The sequence below is a fragment of the Tympanuchus pallidicinctus genome, unplaced genomic scaffold (genome assembly GCF_026119805.1).
Source record: "Tympanuchus pallidicinctus isolate F22 unplaced genomic scaffold, pur_lepc_1.0 scaffold1, whole genome shotgun sequence".
Taxonomy (NCBI): Eukaryota; Metazoa; Chordata; class Aves; order Galliformes; family Phasianidae; genus Tympanuchus; species Tympanuchus pallidicinctus.
The window spans coordinates 82,793,776-82,810,591 of NW_026294618.1; the positions used below are offsets into that span (position 1 = coordinate 82,793,776).

At 40.6% G+C, this 16,816-nt stretch overlaps 1 protein-coding gene across 7 annotated transcripts in view; it reads right to left on the reverse strand.

The window, feature by feature from the left end:
• Positions 1–16,816, reverse strand: part of TTC7A (tetratricopeptide repeat domain 7A) — a 161,067-nt gene that overhangs the window by 123,227 nt on the left and 21,024 nt on the right. For all 7 annotated transcript variants that reach the window (XM_052684050.1, XM_052682452.1, XM_052681689.1 and 4 more), the window contains 3 exons: positions 9,628–9,706; positions 6,423–6,583; positions 5,925–5,988 (listed from right to left, as the gene is read on the reverse strand). In XM_052684050.1, coding sequence (XP_052540010.1) covers positions 5,925–5,988; positions 6,423–6,583; positions 9,628–9,706 — 304 coding nt within the window. The remainder of the gene's footprint in view (positions 1–5,924; positions 5,989–6,422; positions 6,584–9,627; positions 9,707–16,816) is intronic.

Genomic DNA, 16,816 nt, shown 5'->3' on the forward strand with positions numbered 1-16,816 from the left:
AACTGATGCATTAGTAGTAGAAAGAGCATGGATTGTGTACGAATAAGATAAACCATCATCCCGAGGCTCAGGGTACCATTTACCTTTGCAGTGTTACATAGAGGAGGGAAGAGGAGGGAAGTGTGAATCAATACTTCCTGAAATCCCCAGAAAAATGCAAATATTTCTTTGGCTTCTAAAGATGATGGGTGCTGTGATTATAGCACCATTTTTCCTGTCTTTGTTTATGTTTGTGTAAACATCACTGGGGCAGCCAGAAATCCTGACAGTCACTGGTCAACACAGGTGCAAGCCATTTCCATCATTGCTATTTTAACACCCGTGTTTCTGCTCTTTACACTAATTTTCCTGAACACAACTGGAAAAAGGGTTATTTGTCCAACACTGATCTCTAAATAGAGCATCGGTAAGCAACAATTCCCTGATTTGTCCCACTGCATTTTCTCCTCCACTCTAAGCAGAATCAGAAGAGCTACAAATACATTTTTGACATGCCCATGTGTGATTCTTCCCTTTACCACTGTCACACAGATGTGCCTCACTGCACACGGGCAGGATGGAGAGCTGGTGAGTCACGCCGGCAGAAGAGACCCTCTGTAAGAACGTGCAGGATGGAGAAGGTCGCTACCAACAGCACTGACTTGTATTCACTGAGGAAAATATAAAATCAATCCCTCTCTATCTGGGGAACACGGCAACCCAGTGATGAACTGTGTTTGCATATTTTGGGATTCATTACAGACACAACACCAACAACAGCAAGCACCCTCCCAGCAGTGGCAGGATGCATGCACCCAAGAGGGCTTGCAGCTGGTGCCACAAGCTCACACAGCTTACCCCATGACGGTGTCTCTGGCCCAGCACAGGCACTCCAGCTGCACAGGCCCAGCCAGGTTACAGCAGGGAACGTCTGCTTTGACGCAGATCAGCCATTGGCCTATACAGTCCTGCTGAGCTGTGGACAGCTTACATCTTCATACCCGCATATACAGCACATCTGCATCAGGACAACCCACCTATCCACAGGGATTTGCTGTACGTCACTGACATTGCTGTGCCACAGCCACGTGATAACTGCAGCCTATTTATGGTATGTTTATTACATGTATCTGTAGAGAGGAAAAGGCCCACAGCAAATTCAAACAGCCATTACTTCAGCAGTTATTACACACACACATTTATGCTGCAGAAAATCGAATTTTACCACAGTACAGAGATATGCTTCTTAATAAAACATCAAGCAATCATATGCATCTCAATAGAGCATATTCCATGTAGCAGTCCCTTCACACTACAATTAGCTATGAAGTATCCTTTAATTGCTCTCTTTGAAAGATGGCTCCCCCTGCTTTGTTTCAAATAAGAAAAAGAAAGCAATTAAAATCTTTAATGAGTGCCTGCTGCCTGCCCCTTAATTCATGGGCATTCTAATGTTCAACTTGTGTCTTTTCAAAAGAGACATAATTGCCAGATCCACTGCAACCCATCTATACAGAACTGCAGCATGTTCTACAGTGTACTGTAATAATGTAATTGGTGTGACTCAATACTAACATTAAGAGAGGAAAAACAAATGCTATGTGTGTAAGACTGACAACAAAGCTTTAAAATCATGCAGTTGATGCTTCTGCTAAGAGATGGGAAATACTCAGCCCACATCCTTTGGGTCTTCATTCAGGCTGCTTTGCCTGTACTGCCAACAAAATGAATGAACTCCTTGCAGTGGCACAGACTCATTCAGATGTAAAAGGCTGCTGAATTCCCATCTTACATTACTGATGATCTCTACGCAGCACTTGAAGACACAAAGAAAATGCTCGAGGTTGACCACAAGGCTGTTGTGAGAACGGGAAGCAGGCAGAATAAGGAGGAAATACTAAACCTCAACCACTCCCATATCTGCTCAGACTGAGATACCACAACTTGCTCGATTTCAGAGCAGCAGCTCACAGAATGAAAACTTACTGCCTGTACGAACCGCGTGGCATCTGTCTCATTTCTGGTAGGCAACAGCCTGTAGATTAAAAGATCACATTAACTGTCTCAGCTAAAAAGCCCATAAATACAAAGAGGCTGGAAGGCTGAGTTTCTCACCCACAGCACAAACACAGCAGAGCATGGTAAAGGACTTGGTTTGTATGAGTAGCAACTTCAATTAAAATGAGTAAGTAACTCCATTTCTATCAAGGAGGCACAATGCAGCCATAAAGACAAAGCAAGCAAGGAACAAACAGAACAGGCAATGCTGTCCCCAATTTTTTCCTTTATCTGCTATAGTCAAAGATCCTGAAAGAAATACATGACTGCCCAGTTGCATCACTGGGCTTGGAACCATAATAAAAAAAAGAAGGAAAGGAAAGAAAGGTTCCATAAAGGCAATAAGTTTTTCCTCTTTCAGTTGTGGGATGCTATTATTTTATAAAGTAAGGAACTGCAGAGCCAATGCATTTTAATTGTTTCTGTGTTTAAATACAAATGTGTTGAAACTTACTCCTTTAAAGGCATGCTGAGAACCATGAGATTGCTCTCACCAGCAAAAAGAACAGGACAAGTCCCACTATCTTACTTCCCTCCTCACCATCTGCTCTGCGTTCTTAGGCTTTCCAAGGTCAAATAGCCTTTAGGGATTCAAATCAGAGGTAAGATGGGGATGACATTTCTAATCTTTGCTACACAGGAACAGAATTTATCAGTTTTGGACACAAGGAGCTTCATTTCCAGTATGACTGTAGTGAACACAGAATCAAAAAGATTTTTAAAAAAGTCACATTATTTGGTATGTTTGGTGGACCACACCAGTCAGAATCCCTAGCTGTAAGAGACAGCATTGCCAAGGCCCAAATAAAGGATTTAGACCTCTGATTCAAGAAGGGAAGATTTCTAAATACAAATCAAGAACTTATTTTGGTTTGGTTTTGTTTTTTAAACTTAAAAAATACACACTAAAAGGAATAGAAAGCGTTCCATTCCATGTTCTGAGAAACTTCAAGCTGATCTTAAGGGGCAGCACAACCAACAACACTTCTGAGAACAGACACTGAAACAAACAGAACGGCGGTTAAGAATCAGTACTGCCAAACCTCCCCTGCTGCCTCCAGCAGCACAACAGCCCCAGTGTGCTGACAGGACCAGCAGAACCAGCACCTCTTCCACCCACCATGGGGGCAAGGAACCGTGTGCAGCTCTGACACGCACTCAGCCCTCCCAGAGACAGTGCCATTGGGTTTGATGGGTTAAACACAGGCAGAAATGGGGCTGGCAGTTTAAAAATAGGATGGCCCGTTTTTCCAGTGCATAACTAGAACCCATCATTCTAATGCAGCCTGAGCTTGTGAGAGCCAGCAGAAGCTGGCCTCCTCCCAGGTTAGAGGGAGTGCATTTTTCTCCTCTCACAAACAGCCCATCCATCCAAACCATTGCTCAGGCTGTGCATAAGGAATGAGAACCTAGCCACAAGGCCTCCAATGCCCCTATAGACAGCCCTGACTGTGGTACTCTTGAGGATACCCGATTTGTTTCACCAGATTCCTCCACAAGAGCTCCGCAGCCAGCCACGGCAGCTAAATAATAGCTGGCACAAAGGATGAGCATGTGCCAAACCCAATAACTGGATGCTTTTCATTGTTTACTGAGATGTCTTTGCTTGGGAAAACAGGTTCCTGTTATCAAAAGAACAGATAGAATACAGGAGGTAACTAAGAAAAGGGCCACGAGGAAAAAGCTTTTCCTGCAAGTGTTAAAACACATTCTGGAACATTTTTAAGGCTATGGAAGAGTCTACCACACTGCTAGATTTTTACATATTTAGGCTCTAAGTGAGCAAAACACTGAAGGAGCACTTTATTAACACTTTAGAATACACACACACATTAGGAAGTATTACTTTTCAGAAAGGGTGGTCAGGCACTGGAATGGATGCCCAGGGAGGTGGTGGAGTCACCGACCCTGGGGGTGTTCAAGGAAAGGCTGGATGTTGTGTCGAGGGACATGGTTTAGTGGGAGCTATTGGGAATAGGTGAATGGGTGGACTGGGTGATCTTTTAGGTCTTTTCCAACCTTGGTGATTCTATGATTCTATGATTCTAATATATTCTCATTTTATTCCACCAAAATGTGCAAGGCTACACCCTTCAAAAGCAATGGAAGCAGAGGCAAAGAAGCAAAAAGCACAGTATCACAAGCTGAAACCCAGCACCACTAAGAGTCAGAGAAAGTTTTTTGGACAGTAGGATGAGGCTTACAACACCTTAAATGCATTTTCTTTCAGCCAGTTTCTCACATATATACACTGTGGTTCTCTAATGATCAACATTCTTGCACAGGACATGTCTTTGTTCCATGCCCCCTTCATGTGCTGACACATTTGCCTGTTCTCAGTCACTCCTTCCCACGTTGTCCCACTTAGCTCTTTTTGGAGTGGCTAAAATCAGAAATGAGTAGGTGCAACAGCCCTTGGCATTACAGTCCAGCAAAAGAATTACAGTGACATGGCTGCTCTTTTTTCCTTCTGATTTGTAAAGTGACAAAAGTACTGTTCTGGGGATTTTTGCTCTAATAGAGCAATCAAAGTGTCAGAGAAGCTGGATAGCTCCAAACAGGTTAACTTCTGTGTACAACTTCTGTTTAATTTTAAGAGGTTCTTAACTGTAAAACCAAAAGAACAACCAATCCAGCCAATATGTAGGATTACCAATCATGTTACTTACAGGCTCACAGAACCATATCATTATTACTTGGCACGAATACTCCCTGCAGGAAGGAATGTGTTTTATCTGGCTGTTAACATTATATCGCAAGGGAGACCTCGACTGGAAATCTTATTCTCATTAACTTATTTTTTGTAAGCTTCATCAAATTCAAAACATAAAAATAAATAAATAAATAAATCAAAACCAACGCATCTCCTGACAAACCTGTACATAAGAAAATTCACTAGCTTACAACAAAACAGTGTAATGGAAAAGACACCTCATTATATAATGAATTAAGCAAAATTTCCTCTTCCACAGCAGTAGAAACAATAAACTGAGCAGTTAAAATGATAAGCCAATGGCAAGCCTACTGTTAACTCAAGAGGAAGGTGGATACTCAGATGTTCTATTCCCCAGAAACAGTCTGTTATCGTTCCTGTGCTGCTCTACCACAGACCTTTGTTTATTTAAGGGTTTTTTGTGCAGCAGATCAAAATGCTTTGCATCTATCTCCAGACAGTTCCTATAAGACAGTACTTAAATACAAGCATACTTATTTAATCTTGAAGTCAGCACAGCAATCCAGACTCTATCAATAGCATTTTCATACTGCTTCATCCATAACAGTTACAAGATCAGTTCATCATTTTGCATACTACTGGATAGCACAGAGAGAACCTGTATTCCCCTCAGCAGAACAAGACTACAGTGCTCAAGAGCCCATATGATTGCTCAACTGCAAGCCCAGCCCTAGAGATGGCTGCAGCAGTCAGTATTATTGCTGCTCCAAATCCTCCTCCTACATGGATCAGCCCAGACAAGCCACACTGACACGAGCTCTTCTGATTTTAACAGAAGTGTACCACTGCACTTGGCATGCTACAAGACCCAGGTCCAGCCTTCTCTATGTTAATTACAAAAAGCCCTTCCTAACTGCAGAAAAAGCCCTTGAAAAAGTAAAGCAGAGGCACTGTAGAGAAACTGCATGCAGCTATGATGAACACAGGCATTTCCTTTTCTTGATAATTCTGCAAGTTCTTCACTGAAGTTTCACTTAATAGAAGTGATATCACCAGTAAAGGAAGCAATGGCATTTCCTGTTAATATAGTAGAGTCCTCATTTCTCTTTATTTAGGGAAGATTCTGTACACAAAATCAACCAGAAGACTTGACACGGAAAATTCTGGATATTCTTTTTGAGCTATCAATATTACAAACTCCTTTTTTGCTTACCATGGATTCACTGATTAAGAGGAGAAGCAGAGCCTCTTCTACGTTGTCCTGAGGGCAGTAAACACTGAAAGACAGAACACATTTTTCTGAAGAAGGTCAAGAATTATCCTATCAGCCTCCCCTTCTCATTTCACAAGAGGAGCAGTAACTTGAAACATCTCATACATAATTCATTTGTTAGGTAATACCTTCTTTTTGCAGGTTTACACAATTAAAAGCTCTGAAACATATCCAAGATGAGCTATTTCGAACCATAAATAGATTATTTCCACTTCTTAGCAAAGACAGCTATTTGGTTGGATTTTCTACCTTCATGTGGAAAAAAATCAAATACTCTAGGTTTAATGCTTTATTTTTCCAGCAGGCTTTTTGATAAGAAGTCAAAAACAAGAACTCCCAAAGCTACTACATCAATCAGTGACATAATTAGCAATACTGTAGTGCGTTCAAACATCCTCTCTTCCTTCTGTCAATAATCCAAAATTAAAAAATGCTTACTTCTCTTCTGTGTATAGCTCAGGCTTCCGACAAAGCAGATTGCTAATGTAAGACTGATCTTCCTTGTTCATGAACTCAGGGAGAGGATCAGATAAAGGGCTCCAGTAACAGTCTTCACTCAAGGAATGGAGAAGCACTTGGCCTAGCTGTTTGGCCGCAGTCTAGAGATCAGTAAACAGAGAAAGATGCATTAGTGAAGCCTTCACACACACCCCACACACCTAACAACCATACACATATCACAAAGGCCTAACAACAAGGGACAAGTTAGAGAATGAAGACAACTGACTGCCACACAGACTGCTGAGTCTCACAAATGTAACTACGTTTGAGTATAATGGTACTCCAATGCTTTTCCAGCACCAAGATTTTGTGAGCAGGTCTCAGCCCAGAGGTTTAAAACAGCAAGCATTCAGCTGTTGGTGTCAATGCAGCTCTTTATAGCCTCATCTCAGTATTATTTGTCCCTCTCTTTTGTTGTTGATGTAATAGTGGCAAGAAGAGAAAAGATTAGGAACTTTACATCGAGACTGCAATGTCACATGCCCTCGTTTGACCACTGAGTGTCCTTAAATACTTGCTTTCTAGCTCATATCTATTAGCTGTCAAGTTGAGCCCAAAAGGCAGACTTAGCGAAACTGTCTTTGGCATTTGTCTCTGTTTAGACTCATCCAATTAAACCCCTAATTATTTTTTTTTTCCCCGGTGTAAATAGATAAGCATGCGAACAAGCGCAGAAATCAAAACAAGGGGTATCTTCTGGGAATTTCAGTAGCATGGTGCTCTACACCACAGCAAACACAGCACAGAACTGAGGTAGACTGAAACTTCAGCCCTCCTGTCCTAACACCAGTAAACATCTTTTAACTTTTCTTTGCTGCATATTTATTTTCTATGCTATTTACGTGCTATGACATGGTATGAGCCTGCCAAAAGTCATTCTCTTTTAAATACCAGAGTAAGTATGATTGATAAACTGAAACATTACTCCACTTTTGCTGTTGTATCTGTAGGATTAAATAAATCACCCTGAGTTTAAAGAAAATCCACGTGATCAGATTCAGAAAAATAACTTATTTTGATGCAAGATTCTTTATTTTCATTTGCCTCATCACACATGAAATCTGAGTTAGTCTAAAATGCAGCCACACTAGCACACACTGTCCCTTCAACATCAGATAAAGACAGGTTTCATAGCTGTATCTAGCAAATGGCAAACTGATTTGGATGTACTGCAGTGCCTTAAAGAAATATTGTCACACACAACTCCCTGGAAATCCTGAGACCTTCCCCACACTCCTACTGACAACCTATAGAAAGCCTTCTGTTTCTAACTAAGCTTTTCTATGCTTTTTATAGCAAGCAACCACAGGCAAAATGGCTGAGGGCACTGCAACATTAGCCAGTACCATTTTTTGTCTCAGTGTGTAATTATTTAGTCAGTTTTACCCCAAGGAGCCAACTCTCCTGTATTTTTTCCTACAGCCTTAGAATGGAGGGAAGAGTATTATGCCAGCAACAGAAAGATCTTTACTGTTTCACACAAAAGAAGCAGTACAGTTTGTGATAAGCCTTTCAAAAGGAAAGAACCACATACTTGCATTTTCTTTGATTTTAACATACAGTACAGTAGCTGTGTAAATTAGCTTCACTCCTGTTTTGAATAAGACCAAACAAACCAGAACAGGCCAAGACTGTGATTTATGTTATTACTGCCTTTGGCTAAAAAAAGCATCATTATGCTTAAAGAACACTGTGATCCCACAAATTAGGAAAAAGAAAATTGTGTTTCATTTTCATGCATGAAAAATTTGTTTAATTAAGCACATTCTTCCCTTTGCCCTCTTGACAGCTCTTCAAAACTAAACAAGAAAATGAAAACACAACTTCCAGTAAAATGGAAATCCCAGGAAAAACTACTGGATGGACATCTTCAAATTTCCCCTTAAGGAATAACATTCTTCCCCAAGGGTGTTGTATAGCTCTCTGCCGTTGCATTGGGACAGGAGCAGTTGAGTATCACATTCTGTCACGGTATAAAACAGCAGATGGTTATGTTCATTTCAGCATAGCAATAAAGCAGATGAGCAAGAATAATCCCCTGAGTCCTGATCTCACTCTGGGAAAGGATGTGACCATTTGAGCATGACAATTAAGTCACCTCTTCTAATTCCCTGCAACAACTTTGGTGTGTGCATCTGCATTCTTGACTATGCAGGGAAGGTGATCTGAAAGCAACCAGAAGATACATTTCTAGAACAAAAGTTCCAAAATAGACAAATGTGAGAAACCTAAGCAAAAATGCCCTCAGGATACCCTTTCTGTCTGGGATTTCATTTCAGCTCTGCATTTGTATGTGAAGAAGACACATGTAGATCAGTCCCATTCACTGGAACCCAGTGCTCCCCATCTTCAAAATGTTAAGCAAAACGCAGAGAAAGCTGAACAAAACACAAAACAAGTTTAGCCATATTAGTGCAATGCTTCTAAGGCTGCAAACTTCTCATTCACGTTCAAGACTGCTATTCTCCATGCTGTTGATTTCATCACATCCTGAGTAACTTCATGACAAAATTTCTTAAAGTGGAGGTACGAAAGAACCATCTAAGTTAAACTACCCAATTAATGAGGCACACAACTTTCTCTACAATTTCTTTATCAGAGGTATTCAGGATTTATAAGACATGGAACAACAACACAAAAAATAACACTCACTCTGCACTACATTGTATCGAAGTGAGTTTTATATGAGGAACACAGAAGCACTTTAGTCTAAAAAAAGTGCTGTTTATTTGTTGCAAATGCTAGAAGTACTTAATGCTGCTACATGCAAATCTGAAAAGTTGTGCATGCACACATTGACAAAAGAGACAAAGAAAACAAGGGACAGCACTGTCAAACTAAATTCATTCCTATTCCTATTTAAACCACAGTCAAAAAAAGTACTGCAAGGGGAAAAAAAAGAAAAAGGAGAGAGTGAGAGAAAAGTAACCCGTATGTCCAGACCTGAGGGCTCAGAGGTTTAGATTAGATAACACTTTGAAGTGCATCACTACAAATATAACTCCCAGAAGTATTAAAACAAACAAAAAATTCCAAGCAGTCAAGCAAAGAAAATTTTTTGTCCTACTGCAATGGTTAAGAAACAGAATTCCTTGCACAGCACATTACACCCACCTTCCCTTCTCCCATTCATTCCCCTTACCATTTTGAAGGTCTGAGTAGCTTTTGTTTCCACAGTCCGTAATACTTCTCGCAGACTCCTCATTCCCTTCACAATATCGCTAAGGAGAAGGCAGAAAAAAAACACCATGAAACAAAAAGCAAATGCAAACCAGCAATGAATGAAAGGAGATATTTTGATGGTGCACCCAAAGGTGGGCAACAAACTTGACATTCACAGAAGCCAAGAAAGGAACCCCTCACACCAATTGTGCGGCACTGAGACGAGTCACTCTGAGGCAGAGGACAATGGCACCAAGTGAGGTAGTGACTGTAGCATGCCTGCTCCAGATGGCTTCCTCAGAGAAGATCACATTCGCATTTGAGTAACAGAGGGCACATTTGGAAGCTTTTCATAGTTCGTATTTATAAAGCGGATGCTGCTTCTTAAAAGCATCCACATCTCCTCTTCACACACTCAGACTGGACTGGTATGAATTATACTGAGCTTACATGATTTAAATGACGATGACTTTCAGGTGGTACGTAAGCATCTTGTGTCTGGTAGTCAAGACACATAATGAAATTACAGTAGTTTAAAGAGTTTATTGTCCAGTAGCTAAGTTGAGCAGCTGACTGCAAGCACAGCTTAACCTCCAGTGAAAGAGGGCTAGGCTGGAAAAAAAAAAATCTTCACATTACTATGCATACACCATTAGCAATTAAACCAGCCTAGTCACCAAATGATATCTTAACCATGTGCCTGAGTGCTGAAAGAGATGGAGAGAGGAACAGTTAAACACTGGACATATCAGCATCTGAAGCTTGTAAGCTCCTCCAGGTTAAGAATATGGCCTTACCACCACAGTAACAAAACAGCTTAGCTCACTTTCACTGAAAGCTGGTAGCTACACAAATACAAGCCAACAGAAAAGGAGCAATGCTGCCCTGAATTAGAGACATTCAGACAGTGGTAGTTCTGGTATATTAAATTGCCACTTCAACTTATTCCAGGAAAATCTTCTGTGCAGGCAGCATCTTGGTTTTGTTAAAAAGCCACACACCATAACAACCACCCCTGTGAATCAGTTTAAATTTTGAAGGTAATTACACAGATTGTGTTTCATGCACTGCAAATCTTCTTGTGCTCTAAAATCAATGGTAAATATTTGAAGAAACATCGCAAAATATTTTCTGGGAAAAAAATAAATTAAGTTGATGCTGTTTGTCTTAAGACTTGGCTACTTGAAATGCCATCCTAAGGCCTACAGTCGTCAAGTCACACAACGCAAACGTGTGTGGCCTTCCTGTCAACCAAGTTTAATCTTTAAGTTTTAAACTCAGAGAAAAGACTTCTGAAAACTATCCAGTTGAGGGTGATCTACAGACATGCAAAGAGGGAAGATTAAAAAATAATGCAAGTTTTTACTCTTCTTTTTTCTCTTTCCACTCTCCCCTAAGTAAAAATGTTCTCAGCTTCGGATGGAAAACTTCCTTGAGGAAGTTTTTGTAAGCTTTTTTTTTCAGCAAATGTTCCAAACAAAGAGCCAAGATATCTGGTGCATTTTGTGGGTTCGGGGAAGAATACTCACACATACATGCACTTCTGAATCTTAAACTAAGGAAAGCAATTAGATACGTGGTGATGTTTACACACAAGCAGTCACACCAAAGCCAACAGAATAATTCACAGGCTATTTTATGCTGAAGAGTCAAAAAGACATTTCCTCGGTTGAACAGAAAGCACCTGGTCCCCTCAGTTACTTAAAAAACATGGGCCATTCCTGTGCTTCCTTGGGCTCCTTACGAGGCTCAGAAGAAGAAAAAGGCTGTACATGACATTTCCATGACATTTTCAAGAATGCATATGTTTAGATTTCTTGTTATGATAATGGTATTTGTCTTAAAAGCATCAATGAATTCCATTCACTAGTAACAGAAAGAAGATTAGTGATCATTTACAAAGCCAATTAATTCCACATTTGGCTTTTAGTTAGAGACTGAAAACCTAGAGAATGTGCTAAAAAACAGACAGTTTTCCTCAGAACATTAGAGAATTGTGTAACTTTCAGCTTTTAGACAAGGCCATAAACAATGCCGATGCCTCACAGGAGGACCATCCTGTTCTGAACTGATGGGGAAAGGAAGAGTAAGGAATATGAACCTGAGGCAAATGAAGGAAAAAACGGGAAGCTCTGGCCCTTCCACAGATCTTTGGGGCTGAACACAGACCACAAGACAAACACCAAAAACATCTTCACAGGAGTAGCAGCACATGGCAGACAGCTGCAAGAGGCAGCCTGCACCTACCACAGCCAGACAGGGACATGGTGGTCAGCCTCTCTGAGAACACCCGCCCCAAGCTCTTAACTCTGAAACATACAAAGCATGTGACAGCAATACCAGTTCTACAGGTCTAAGGCTTTGCTTTTATGTTCTGAATGCTACTAAACATTATTGAGAAGTCACAAGAGACGGAGCACACCTGCCAGCAGCTGGCAAATCCACCTCACTGAGGGAGCTCCCCTTTGCATTCCAAGGCACTGGAAGGCCAAGAAGCACAGGCTTCACTTTAAGCATGAATACTACTGATAACAATAACTAACTTACAGCTCTGTTAACAGAAGCCTTTCACATACAAAGCATGCAAATGATGAGATTTTTGAAAATAGAACCTGAAGAATACAAAAAAGAAGAGTAGGTCTTTGAACAGCAGTAAGTATATGCAGACGAGTGGATGAGGATGTAATCATAGCCCTTGGCAATCCGTTGCAAATCCACTTGATCTTGTCTAGATCAGGAACTAAAAAAACTCGAGCATCTCATGACTTCAGCAGACTACCTGGAAATCTCAGGTACTGTTGGTTCAAATCAAGGCATCGTAAGTCAACATTAGATCATGGAAATAATGAGTTGAAAGATTCTGTAGGCTCCTACTGCACTGCTAAAATGCCACAGAAATAAAAAAGAGAAACCAGAAAGAAACAGCACCTGGCCATTAAATGAACTGCTGTGGTTTTAGCCACAAAGGTGGTAAGAGAGAAATTTTAAAAGTCATGATGAAATGTGCTTTAGAATTCAAGTACAGCTAATTTAATAAAGAGGAACGCAGAAAATCATCAGTGTAAACAGCAACTGAGAGCACACTGAGTAATGACTCAGTCCAGCATGGAATGAAAATCTGTGCTTTTTGTTTTGTTTTTGCTGCTGTGGTTTTTTGTTCTCTATGGATTGTTTTTTTTTTTTGGTTGTTTTTGCTTTGTTTTTTTTGTTTGTTTGTTGTAGAAATACCCTCATTAATATAGGGTAATTACCAGATATGAATGGAAATAGTCATATCACTTTTATGTCACATTATTTAGTTAACACTACACAAAATTTTAAGGCAAGAAAATTAAGAAATACATTGTTTTCTGTGCAAAATCACTGGGAAAAAAAATACAGATAATGAGCCCAAGTGGACCCCAAAAGATCATGTTCTTATCCCCATTTAGTAACTGTGAAAATAGCCACTAACAAATGGAAGAGATTATGTGGAGATGGCTACATGGCAGTTTGCAGAGTCACTTGTCCAGGGGAAAGCAGACAAAAAGCGGGAATGCCATGCCCACTATGAAGTGAAGCTCCTACATCTCTCCCAGCTTTCTAAGAATTAATACTCCTCTCCTCTCCTCTCGTATGACATCTCCTCTCCTCTCCTCTTGAGCTTAAACATGAGCTTAAACAGCAGCTCATGCACAGGCATAAAAAGTATTCAAAGGACTAGACCTCAGATTCTTATGAAAGATACAAGACAACTAACTACAACAAATCACTTCAGTGTTTCCCAATGTCAACCTGTCAAACTAGCTAGACTCAAAAAAACCACCAAAATTAACAAACAAAAAAACCACAGCCCCAAATCCCAAACTAACCAACCAACTAAAGAAAACAGCTTAGCACTTATCTAGGTCGGCTGCTCCAAAAGCAATGTCTCATATTTATTCCCACGGAAACTACAACCAATACAAAGAACACAAAAGCACTACTTGATAGAGCATACTCTCAGCTACAAATCTCTCCTTTTTTTTTTTTTTTTTTTGGTCAGCAATGAGTGAGAGTCTGCATGCCACACTCATAAAAATCTGCAGCAGTGTCTGAACTCCATAAACATTCAGCAAGCATATATGAAATATCAGTGGGTACCATTTTTTCTGCATGGAGGAATTCATTGACGCAGTTTTGCTTCAGACACGCTTCCACGTCAAACACCATTGTGTCAGACTGCCCTTCTGCTGCCATCTATCACACAGCAACAACATGTAATGGCAAAGTGGCAGGAAGGTTCTACAGATACTGCTGTACCACCAACATTCACCTCTGAGATCATGAGCCAACATAGTAAAATAAGAGGCATTAGTTTCAGAGCAGCCTTCATAGACTCATCTAGTAGGCAGTAAGACTCACTTATGAATTAACAGCTGTGGTGTCCTAAGCTTCCTGTATTAGGTGCTAGACCGGGAGGACTGAAGAAGGGATAAATGACAAGCAAATCCACACAAATTCCTCAGAAAAAGATTAATATTCTGGCAAAAATTTTGTTTGATTGTACTGTAACACTAACACGTACATGAAGTTACTCTTTCAAAGTGCCCTTGCAACAGAAGCCTGTAACATTTCAAAAAATGGAACTGAGGGCTCTGCAAAAATGACAGGAAAAGATAAAAAGAAAGAACTGCATAAGCTTTCCCTAGCAGGCAATTTCATCAGGGCTTTCCAAAGTATCTCAGGTCCCTAGCATGAGGGATCATAAGGAAATCTGATTTTTACTAAGCTCTTAATGGTTTTCTGAAAAGTAAGTATTATTTTCAGAAGCACATAGAGCTTCCAAAACCATCACTTCCTCTGGAACGCCCTGACGTTTTGATTTCCTTTGCCTTTGCTACTCCATGCATACTTCAAATACCATTAGAAGAGTCACACAGAAATAACTGTTACTTCATACAGATGAATCCTATTTGCAACTGCAGCAGATGCACTTTCAGCAACACAGCATTTCTAAGTTAGCATCTATTAAGAGGGAAAAGAATAGCCACAGCTGTAGGACCTGCTGACCCTCACAGCTTGCTCCTTAGCACCATGCACCTTTGTTTTGCATGGGTGCATGTGAGTGAGGAAGGTGCCTTCTTTTTAACCTGCACTGAAAGAGGAAAGGACATCTCTGCCTCCTGGATTATTTGCTCTCCAGAGGTGGCTGTCCCCTCAGAGAGCTGTCTAGAGCTGCACACAGGGAAGTCACATCACAGCGTCCAAGAAAGGTCTGGGTTGGAAGGGAACATAAGGATCATTAAATTCAATGTTTTACTCAGTGAGTGGTGAGGGACTGGCACAGGATGCCCAGAGAAGCTGTGAGCGCCCTATCCTTGGAGGTGTCAAAGTCAGGTAGGATGGGCCCTGACCTAACCTGACGTGCCGGGTGGCAATCCTGCCAATGACAGGGAGGTTGGATCTAGATGATCCTTAAGGTCACATCCAACCCAGCCATTGTATGACTTTATGATCCCTGACCGTGTTCCAAGAGGTTGCCAGCAGGAACAAAGCAGATCCTTTCCCAGATCATCTGCTGAGGGAGACACCTCAGCTCCCCTATAGTCCTGTTTTGTACACAGCTGCCCAGGGGAAGGGCATGGACCTCCCGGGACCTACGCACAAAATATCTGAAAAAGACTCTTCCCTTCTCACCCTCCCACCCTTTTCCTTCACATATCCCAAAGCTGTTTATGCCCTCTTGTGGCAGAAACTGCACATTAATATACAAGCAGGGGGCACAGACACAAACATGGGATTCCCACTTGTCTCATTTTCCTCCCTGCGGTCCTTCAATTTCACTGGCTTTTGCTTCTGATTTGCACTGGAAGAGGTGCAGAATGAACTGGGCTTTGTTCTTGTCACAGCCATGTCAGCTCCACGGCAGTAATGAGGCTGTTTTTTCATCATGAGACAGCTACAGAGAACATTTTGCTGCTATTGCAGCGATTCAGCATGTAATCAAAGTGGTGCTTAATTCACACATGTATTTTGATTCCCAACTGTTTTCCTGTACAGTTGGTTTTTTTTTTTCTTTTTTAAAAGGCTGTCATTATAATAACGTGGAAAGAGAGCAACCAGGGCTCACAGTAATAGCTAAAACAACCCACTGGATATATTGAAGTGATGAAGATTTAATTTCAAATGTTGCTGAATAAATGAACATGAGTGAATTTGTTATTCAAAAGGTGCCTAGAGGACATCAGTGCCATATGTTCTAAATGAGATTTTATTTTATTACATAGTTAATGAGTTTACTGGCAAGACCTGAGCTTTTTGTTTGCTACCAAAATGGCAAAGGGCCAGTAAAGCCCACTCTTTGAGCAACAGATGGTCAACCATCGTCTCTCATGGGAAAACCACATGTGTATCCTGTATCACTGGGACTACATCTTACACCTGGAACCTTGTACTTCTTTACAAATAAACTTGCAGGCAGTTGGCTAAAGGGGTCATTTCACAACACCTGGTCTTAATGAATAAAGCCTTTGGGTTAAATAAGGCTTACCTCAAGGCACCCTGCATGGACATGCTATAGTAAGTACAATTGCACTGCATACAAATGCTTTTAATCCTGGCTACAGATAAAACAATAGAGAACATCAAGCACATTCATCGATGCGTTTAAATCATTACTGGGGAAAAAAAAGAAAAAAACAAACTGAACTGAAGCAGTCCTTCGTCCAACAACAGAAACAAAATTTGTTTGGTTTCTTTTTTATACAGAAGAATTTAAAATGATCTTTGCTGTGATTTTTTTTTTCTCGTTTTCTTCTTTTCTGTCTCTCCATATTTCATTCAGAAGGAAAAAGGAGAAAAGAAAAGCAGAGAAAACATCTTTGGGTGTGAAGATTATAAAACCCACCAAAATGAAATACTTTCAAAGATGGTTTGCTTAAAAAAGTTTACAAAACTTTGACCAATTATATTCTACAGAACAGTGAGAAATTCATTATCTGATTCCTTAAGAACAAAAGTGATACTTTGCTGCAAACACAGGACTGGGGAAAGATGAACTCGTATAAGTATTGTTTACACATGATAAAAGGACATTCTCCCCACACAGCAATCTCTCCATCAGCTAAATAGATTTGAGGATACCGCCCATTCTAGGGGTTGCTGTGCTCTCACCAATGGCCTTTGTGCACAGATTCGTAGGTTTGATC